Source organism: Stenella coeruleoalba, assembly GCF_951394435.1.
Source record: "Stenella coeruleoalba genome assembly, chromosome: 2".
Classification (NCBI taxonomy): Eukaryota; Metazoa; Chordata; class Mammalia; order Artiodactyla; family Delphinidae; genus Stenella; species Stenella coeruleoalba.
The window spans coordinates 63916891-63927350 of record NC_137147.1 but is presented as its reverse complement, the minus strand read 5'-3'; the positions used below and the strand labels follow the sequence as shown (position 1 = coordinate 63927350).

General features: G+C 41.1%; 1 protein-coding gene across 1 annotated transcript in view; it reads right to left on the bottom strand.

Annotated features, from left to right (window-relative positions):
• Positions 1-826: 826 nt before the first annotated feature.
• EGLN3 (egl-9 family hypoxia inducible factor 3) overlaps positions 827-10460 on the bottom strand; it is a 28786-nt gene continuing 19152 nt past the window's right edge. Inside the window, exons 2-5 of the mRNA XM_079914203.1 lie at positions 7342-7461; positions 5609-5745; positions 3779-3852; positions 827-2911 (exon numbers count right to left, since the gene is read on the bottom strand). Of these exons, the coding sequence (XP_079770329.1) occupies positions 2880-2911; positions 3779-3852; positions 5609-5745; positions 7342-7461 (363 nt within the window). The 3' untranslated portion in view covers positions 827-2879. The remainder of the gene's footprint in view (positions 2912-3778; positions 3853-5608; positions 5746-7341; positions 7462-10460) is intronic.

The following is a 10460-nucleotide window of genomic DNA, read 5'->3' as shown; positions in this document are numbered from 1 at the left end:
TAAGTCGTCCCCTAAGTGTGCTGTCACAGAGAGGAGCAAAAAGCAGTCACTATTAGTTGTATTTTTCAGGACTCAAATTCAGCCATGAAAAGAATCAGTGCATTAAAAATTGACTTGATACATAGTTTATTAGGTTATAGGACCTTTGTCTGGAAGGAATAAGCAAGGTCTACGAGGTCTGATCTTCTGGCAAGTCAAAATATTGACTAAAATGAAAGATACAAGACATACTATTGGAACAACATGATATTCCTTCAGAATATCATCATTATCATTCTCATGACATTAGTAATCATGAAAAAAACTTAGCTACCATTTTAGGGAATATAAAATCCCTAATAAATAACCTTCTTCCATTCTCTCTTGCTGAAGTGTTTTGAAATTGTTCTGAAGGAGGAATGTAGTCTGTCCTATATGAAGCTACTCTTATGTTACTCCCACGGTCCCTGGACACAGAGGGCAGAATCCTCTTGGTTCAATCTTCAGATTCATTGTGGTCAATGACCTCTTCAAAGAGGCAAACAGACAGGAGAGGACACTGTGACCAAAGCTTTCTAGTTTTCTTAGCCTAAATTTACAGGTCAACAATAAGAGAAAGACGTATGTGCAAAACTTCTAGCGAGCCCTTCCTGCCCAAGATGGAGGAAATGAATCAAACCATTAAAACGTGACGACAGGGGCTTCCCTGGTGGTGCAGCGGTTGGGAGTCCGCCTGCCAATGCAGGGGACACGGGTTCGAGCCCTGGTCCGGGAAGATCCTATATGCCGCAAAGCAACTAAGCCCATGCGCCACAACTACTGAGCTCATGTGCCACAACTACTGAAGCCCGGGTGCCTAGAGCCCGTGCTCCACAACAAGAGAAGCCACTGCAATGAGAAGCCCTCGCACTGCAACAAAGAGCAGTCCCCGCCTGCCGCCACTAGAGAAAAGCCCGCGCGCAGCAACAGAGACCTAACGCAGCCAAAACAAAATAAATAAAATAAATAAATTAAAAAACAAAAAAATGGGGCTTCCCTGGTGGTGCAGTGGTTGAGAGTCCGTCTGCCGATGCAGGGGACATGGGTTCGTGCCCCGGTCCGGGAAGATCCCACATGCCGCGGAGCAGCTAGGCCCGTGAGCCATGGCCGCTGAGCCTGCACGTCCGTAGCCTGTGCTCTGCAACGGGAAAGGCCACAACAGTGAGAGGCCCGCGTACCGAAAAAAAAAAAAAAAAAAAATGCTACAGCAGGAGAGTGAGTTTATTCAACAAGTATTTACTGAGCCCTTACTATGTGCCAGGCACTATTTTAGGTGCTGGGAATACATTCCATTGATTAAAAACATACAAAAATCCCTGTCTTCATTGTGCTTACACTCTAGAGGAAGGATACCAGACAATGAACATAATAAATAAGTAAATTACACAGTAAGTTAGGAGGTGATGAGTACTACAGAAAAAAAACAGAGCAGTCGTGAGAATGAAGACAAGTCTTATCTGGAAATTTTCCAAACCAGACACACATACACAAAAATATGCTTCTTTCCTGGAAAGTCTATATATCTGTCAGTGACCAAAGAAAATATTTCTGGCCCCTTAATGTTCATGGGATTTTCAAACAAGAAATTACAAGGATTTAAAAAATATGAAAATGGAGTTGAAAACTAAGAAAAGTAACTTGCATAAAACAGGAGCTCAATAGAGAGTTCTTGAGGCAGCGGAATCTGTGCTTACTGTAGGAGCAGAGCTTCCCACAGTTCTAGCAAATTCCATGATTCTGGCCACACTGCCAACCACAGTGGATCTGAAGTCAAATCTGTTGAAAAGAGGCTACTAGGGTCAGAAAATGTGGAAGAACTCAAGCAGCTTTTCAGGATTTTTTGTTTTATTTCCATTTCCTTTTTAAAATACAGTGCCCTAGTTTTTGTGATTTTCTTATTTTGTTAAAGAAGAAGGGTGAGCTCATTAGAAAGGAAAACTGAAAAACAGGAATGCCCACATTTCCAACTCCATCTCCAATCTTAAATCATTCAAGATGCACACGTTTATTGTATATCAGTAGACCCAGGTCTTTTGACACCATTATCAGAGGCTGTTGGCTCTAAACTACCAGGAAGATTTTTTCCCCTTGATTTAAATTCAGATTTCATTTCAACAAAGCAACCAGAACAATGAATGAATGAGGTTCTCTAAGTCAGAAGTGAAAATAGAAAATAAATGGTGTTGTCATCTTTGATCAGAAAGTCATATTTTCAGCAAAATGGGGCAGAGGCAGCAAGTCCAATTTGCAGGACCAGGAAAAAGGAGTGTCCACCCACAGGATATTTAGAAATTGATGACTATGACAGCAGCCCTTTCTAGAGGTAATAACGTCATTAGGTTGTGATAATCCTCCAGAAACCCCAACAGCCCTGGATTAAAAACATCTGGAAATTGTTCAGATGACACAAATTTCTGTTTCCTGCTGTTAAGGCTTCAGTGATGCCTCTCTGTGGCATCTGTCACCGTCTAACTTCTTTGCAAACCTCCTCCTTTCAAATCAGGAAGTGTACATAAAGTGCAAGTAAGATTCAGTCCCTCGCCTGTGCTTCCAGGTTCTTGCTTTGATACCCAGGATTACCAAATCTGACAATGAAACCGCTGGCCAGCTAGGTCGTCTGCAGGTATTTCTGGAGTTAGCAAATGAGTTCATCTGGCAAAGAGAGTGTCTGAAGGTAGATGGAGTCTTGGCAAGAAAACACAAAGTACCGTATGCAAGACAGGGATGTGAATGATGCAAGCAATAGGGGGGTTCTCATCACCGAGTCACTAAAGAAGTGGCCTTCTTTGGATCTCAACTCTTAAAAGTGAATTCAGGAACTGTTACTAAAATGAATGAGGCCAGCGGATTTCAGATCAGGGTCACTCCTCAGTGAGGGCAGGTTCAGTTTTCCCTGGGTTGGGAAGAGAAAAGAAAATGAAGAGGGTAAGGAACCAGATCTGATGACTTTCATGTCACAAATGTCACCCCAAAAGCCTCCGGCAAATGCTTCCCATCTTACAGAACAAAGTTGAGCAGAGTGCCTCCTGACAGGGCTTAGCAAAATGTGTTTTCTTTGGGATTTGCTAGGTAGACAGTCCAAATGGATCATGGGTTAGGCAATGTTACATACATCTTTAAGATTTCTTAGATTAATTTTTCTTGATTAATATGCCCACAAGCACTGTGACTCTTCAAGAAAGAGATACAGTATATAACATTTCCCACATTTGGGGACCAGGAATTTTACCTTCCCGCAAACTGACTTGGCTTTCAATACAATGTATTTTCGGAAACGCTGCTTTACAATACTGGTTGGAGGGGACAGGAATGACCTTACGTCATATTCAGTTTATATTACATGAGCCCAGTTTTTTTAATGAGAGTCACAGTCCCGTACCAATATAACAAATTAACCGTCGTTGTTGGGATCCACTGTATTTCCTTTGCAATGTGCCAAGATCATGGGCAAAATTTAACGTTATGTTTGACGGACAAACATTAATGATCAAAAGTTAACTGTTTCCCATCTATTATAAACTGTCACACAATCAGTGACAGTCACAGGGGATGTCCTTCGCATTTTTTCTGATTTTTCCAGAAGAGCTAAGGCCAGGGTTTCAGAATTAAGTCCACCAGGCTGTCATCATATATATATATGCAGTCCTGCATATATATACGGCTGAGACTGAACAGAGTATATTAGAATATACATAAAAATCTCGAATAAAAGTCAAGGATTGACTTGGTCAAAAGTCACAGAAAATTATCAAACACATACTAGTTAAATTCCTGAATTTCTTTTTGGCTTCTGCCCTTTCTTCAGCATCAAAGTACCAAACAGTCATGGCATATCTGTGAAAGATAAGTAGATATTAGAAAAGAGGTTTAAAAATACTACCAAAAATAAATACTATGAATTTCACATAGTCATTTGTAAAGCCAACATTTAAAACTTTTCCTATTATCAGAGGTCCATCCCAATTTTAATTTAAAATAAACTTCTCTGGTTTCAAGTCTATTTAAATGTAATAAAACATTTAAGGAATTCCATGTATGCTCCAGGCATTATCCTGGGCGATGGGAATTCAAATGGTCATGTGAATACATCAGCCTCTTACTCAAGGAGCTCAGGCTCTAGCAGGCAGGAAAGGAAATTTGACAAATAATGTAACAGGTTAAGATGATCTACACAGAAAGGGCTAGAAGGGAGTCATTCTGCTAAAGACTGAGATACCTAAGCTGATGGGGAGAGCACAAAGGAGTGAAGCTTTGAAGAATAACTTATCAAATGACGGGACACGTAAAACTCCTGGCTTTTTTCTTTAGTTTTGGACATTGAGGCAACGATGCAATGGCCTCAAGCTTTCTACTGCGTCCCATCTATGGGACAGACTATAATAGGAGTAATTTCATGCATGAGTTTTCAAAAAGTTGCATTTTATTATTATTACTAGTTAATGGAATTTCTATAGCACCTGACTTTTTCCAAAGGCTTCCCATCAGCATGTGCTAATGTTTCCCCTGTGACCCTGGTCATAAAGGAACTTAGGAAGAACGAGGGAATTCTGCACAAATGACAGGGTCCAATTATTGTACAACATTAAAGAAGCCACAAGCAGGCTTTGCTGGTAGAATCAGTTACCTGCTCACCCAGGGCACGTCCCAATTTGGTATTTCATACGCAACTCTATGTGGGGCTCAGATCTGTGATTTCTGGAAGGGGCCACATAAACCTTAAGCTGTTAACACCTGTGATTTTGATGTAATCAGTCTTGTTAAGGTTTAGGCATTACCTTTCTACCCAACCTCTCTCCTCCCTGCGCCCAACTGCTATTCCCAATTCAGGCTGCACCCCACAGAGCTCCAATACCACCTGCTTTGGCCATAAAACAAAGGCAAATGAGAGGCAGAATCTGAAATTAAGATTACATCAAGGGTTTTCAGATTAATAGTAAACAATACTAAATTGTTCAGTTACTCTGAAAATCTCCCCATGCATGATCTAAAGAAAGAAGTCTGAAAAATCCAATTGTTGGGACATGATGGGTATAGTAAGCCCAATCTAATTTTAAGCTCAGGAAAGGGTAAAAAGGAAAAGAAATCAGAACAAATTCCTCTTTCTTTTTTTTTTTTTCTTTTAAATTTGTATCGGAGTAGAGTTGATTTACAATGTTGTGTTACAAATTCCTCTTTCTCTTCTCGAGGTTCTTTCTCTGCTTGCAACTGGCAACTTGTAAACTCATCCAGAGCTAACCAGACAGAATTCCTGTTATGTGGCAGCCAACATTCTCCAGGGGTGGTTCAACGTTAGGTTTTTTTTTTAAAGGGGGTAGGGGGAAGAAAGGAGAGAAGAGAAAAATGCTCTGGGAAATTCGGAATCCAAGATGCTCACCTAATGGAAAACAATTTGTTAATAGTTCAAACTGATGTTAGGTTTGTGTACTAGAGAACCCCAAATTTCTCCTTTAATTTTTATTGACTTCAAACAGGTTTGCTAGGAGCTTTGGGGGGTGGTTGGTCCCTCATCTGCATAGAACACAAGTTTAGAGAATTCTCTGGGCGTTTGTACACGGAGCTTCTCAAGAGGAATCGTGGCCCTGGCCGTTACCTGGTTGCATAGGAAGGCTGGACTTCATGTGGGTTCCTGCGGTCTGACCAGAAGAACAAGAGTCTGTCAAAAATGGGCTCCACATCCGCTATGAACGATTTCCCTTCTGGAAATATCCGCAGGACCCCACCATGTAGCTGAGGGCCACAAAGAAGGGAGATTATTGCCTCACACATAGTCATTATCAATGATACGTCAGCCTCATCTAGAAACAAAGCCATCTTCTAGCCGCCACTCCAAGCGCATGTTACTCCCAAATTTTTACTTCAGCCTCATCCTTTGTATTAAATGTTATTTCAAATTTGGCTAGACATATCTCCTTATTCACTTCCCACCAAATGAAGCCTTCCCACCCTCATAATCACGGAGTCCATGGATACAACATGGAGTACTACTAGGTCAAATCATACAGAATTGCCAATATTCGACTGTTTCTGACCTATAACCCCCTCCCGCCCCTCCCCCCAGCAATTTCATAGAGTTCAGTCTAATATTAACAGCTCCCTAGGATAGGGACCACACAATAACCTCCCCTTCAATTAGAATTTACAGCTTTCTTTTGAGCTCCCCTATCTCCTATCCGATTTCATCAGTTGAAAGTTACATGCTCTTTTTTCTGAACTCTCAGACGACCTTATCTTTCATGACATATATCACTCTCTTCCTTGAATTACTTTTTTTTACATGTACACCCAAGCTGTCCTACTAGAATAACCACGTCAAGGTAGAATTCAGACCTCACAGGTCGACGTTTCCTCACAGCACAATGCCCGGCGCTAGCAGGCACTCAACTATTTTTTGAATGATTTCATACTTTGTGATTTATCATCACTGATCTGACAACTTTACCCTCTTGCCTATAACGCTACCTTTCAAGATTTCAAAGGACAACTAAGGGATATATTTCAGTCACGTTACCAATAGGGAGCCGACACAAACCTTGTCACTAATTCACTGGTTTCCCAGGCTTAGTTTTTCTGACCCCAGATAAAATATCCTTGCTTTATGACAGCAAGTATCTGGCCTAATGAATAGTGAAAGGAGTTGCAGAAGGCTCAAAAGCCAAATAAGCCTGAAAAGTCCTCCAACTTCTCAGACTCCTAAATCATCCCCAGCTTTCAGAAAGCATACATATTCCAGACAAATGTTTGTCAGCGTGGAACCAGACTTCATATCTCTATCTATATATATGTTCAAAAATATAAAAATAAGCCATGAAACCTTTGGCATTCACAAACCATAGTAAACCATGGCAAGAGGCCACCAGGGAAACATTTTACTCCAAGAGGGAGGACTGTGTGGGAAACCTCACTTGGGGATAGTTTAATATCCTACAGTTCTATTTTTGTGAAATTCTCTCAGTGTTGCTCCTGGCAGGGAAAAGTATGTATCTTATTCCACATTGAGACTCAAGAATCCTATCAGCTCTGGATTAGACTAAAGAAATTGATCCCCATTCCTAAAATTATAAATTATTTTCTCTTCATCAACCATCAAATTATAACCTATAACCTAATAATGGCCCTACCCACCCACTCCCATCAAATTAACTTCATATCTATTATTTTCATCTCATCCACTTTAGTACTAACACCGTAAGAGGAAAAAAGAAAAAATATGAAATAGAAAGGATTCATCAGTGGGGATTATGAACTGCAAACTTTCCTCTAAGTCATCTGAATTCTTTTCCTATAGTTCCTAACCCCTCACTCTACTCCCATTATTCCAAGTACCTTGGCATCCCAGTTCTTGTTCAGATAGTAGATGCAGGTGATGCAGCGGCCGTCACCGCTGGGGTTGTCCACATGTCGAACATAACCTGTTCCATTTCCTGGGTAGCAAGCCACCATCGCCTATGGAGAAATCCCAGGGAAGCTGGTTAACAAAGCTGAACCAATCTTCTCCCACCAGTGAACAGCTGAGTAACACAGTCTCCTTGGGTGCCACATGACATAGTTGACTGTTGGCTTCTTCACTTCACGTACAGTACATGAATTTGGACTCTTCAGCGTATATGATTAACAGCCAAGTTATACCTTATGGCTCAGCCCAGTGGAAAGTAGTTCAACAATATTCCCACAATTCTAGAACATTTTGGACAGTATCTATGGTTGTCATTAGGATGCCCCGCCTTTCTTCAATCTTTCTTTTTGAAAAAGCAGGTTCTGGGTTCCCACCCTAGAGCCACAAAATCATAATCACTAGGTTTGGAGTTTAGGGATTATGCATTATTGACAAGTGCCCCTGAATCACTGAATCAATGGCTAAAGATACTTGCATTTACAAAGAGACAGGAACCAGTGATGAAGGAGAAAAAGGTTAGGCTTGTACAATAAAATGCTTAGGATAGAAAGAAGAGGGGAGGGTCAATGGAAGCTGTGCCCCGACTTGTCAGCATAGATGATAGTCAGATCCAGTTCATAGAAAAAGCCACAGACACATCTTAATGCATTTTTCAATGCTTGTCTTCTTCCTCCTGACAATTATCAAATTAAATGATAACCTGAAATTCTCTTCCTTTTGCCCAAGCGCTACCTGTATCAGTCAGGTGGAGAAATAAAGCAGGAAGCCAAACTAAAAATCCTACTAACAAGTACTATTAGGGAATTACTATGAAGAGGGTAACAAATCTCTAATTGTTCCCTGGAAAATTTATAGCAAAGAGTAGAAAAAATTAGACAAAGTGTAAAAAGCCAGTTCTTTTCACAGGACACTGACTTATTTCTAAAATATCTTTGTAGGGATGAGATACATGCAGGGAAGATATTGTCAACACAAGAGGAGAAAAAGGATATTTTTTCTGTTTTGTTTGCTGATGTATTCTTAGTGTCTAGAACAGTTCCTGACGCACAGAAGGTATCTGATTAAATTTGATTTTTTTCTTGGAGGGGAGGGGAGTACCGCGGGGCTTGTGGGATCTTAATTCCCCAACCAGGGATTGAACCCAGGCCCTCAGCAGCGACAGCGCGGAGTCCTAACCACTGGACTGCCAGGGAATTCCCTTTTTGTGTTGTTTTAAAATTTGATAAATGAATGAATAGCAAACAGCTCTTTCCTCTAAACAGTAAGTTTACTTTCTGCCTAGATCAATAGAGATTTTTGTCATTTTAAAGCATATCTTCAAACATACATGTAGCGATCCAGTTCACATTTTCCTTCATAAATGGCAAGACTGTTTCACTGGTAAAACAACCAGTCAGGTAGAGTCCAAACTAATAACACTAGTGGCTCAATGAATCAGCTTCAAAACCATGGGTGCCAAGTCACTCCCAGTGGTAACACGAAGACATGAGCTAGGCATGTACTTGAAAGGCTTCTTGCATACTAGAACAAAAATAAGGCTGAATAGTAACTTGGCTTTACGTGGATCTTAAGGCTTAAATCACCGTATCTCTCAAGCATTATATCCCTATACAGCTAGCAATCCCCATATCCTGCCTTTGAATGTCTAAAATGTCAATGCAGTGTCATCTTAGAGCTGAAGTTAGGCTGTGAGCTTGAACATCTTTCAGAGGCGGAATTCTGAGGCTACTCCAATCGAGATTTAACAAATGTTGGTACCACCAAGCAAAGGATGGCTTGGGGAAAGGTGATTGGTAGCAGACAGAAATGATGAGTCTAGCTGGGGAAGAAGAGATAAATGAAGTCGCCTATAATGACTAGGGAATTACCCATCCCTGGAAGCAGCTATTAGGATTATAAGAGCCACCACTGAGCCAATAATGAAAGTCACTTAAGCCACAAACAATTATAGGCTGAACTCCCTACCAACTCAGCCTCTCCCCACTGTGAAGCTCTGAAAAGAAGAAAAAGTACTCCATCAGTGCTACATAATCGGGCAGAAACAGAGACACAGATGTAGAGAACAAACGTATGGGCACCAAGGGGGGAAAGTGGCGGGGGGAGGTGGTGGTGATGGGATGAATCGGGAGATTGGGATTGACATGTATACACTAAAATGCATAAAATAGATAACTAATAAGAACCTGCTGTATAAAAAGTAAATAAAATACAATTCAAAAGAAATGCTACATAATCTTATATTCTTAAACAGCTTTACTCTAAGGAAAAGGTCAGTGGTCTGGATGTCTGCCATCTAATTTACTCTGCAACTAATCATGTGATCCCAGGCTTGGTTTCTTTCCTGTAAAAAATGGCTTGGGTTACCCAGCCTCTGATGGTCCAAGAAGATCTCAGACTCTATCTAAGCATCAACCCCGGAAGCAGCAACAGAGTTCTTCAGGGCATTAGGAAGTGCTTAACTGCCTCAGGACTCAGCTTAGAGCAAATACTGATAATAAGAGACACAAACTCAAAAAAGTACGTCCTTTTGTGTGTACTGCTGCATCTATAAAACCCACCCGTAGAGAAGGAGCTAGCACATTCCAGGGGACTTATCACTAGGACAAAACTCCTAAGTGTCAGCAAAGTATCAGATTGCTTAAGGGAGAGAAATAGAGAGAATTTTTCTGGCCAGAGTGAATCTTCACCTTCTCTCCTGGTTCCTGAAACCATAGCATCAAGTTCAAAACAATGCAAGCAAATCACTGTGAGCCTCAGTGGGCCTGTTGAAACTACACAGGCCAATTTTATCAGTGTTTTCTGGACAAGAGCCACAGGAGATGGGTCTTGGCTTGGGCACATTCCCAGTATCTGTTGGGTTTTGACACAGTCTAAAACCAGGAGGCTAAGGATGCGCTGAGAAGCAAGGCTCACTTCAATAACGTCATGCGTTTCTATGCCAAATCATGCACGGGGCAGAAACAAACCCTGGAAACCGATCAGTTAGTTCTACAGAGCTGCTATCCAAACCTCATCAAGCCAGCAAGGGAGTTAGAGTGTACAGAGGAGG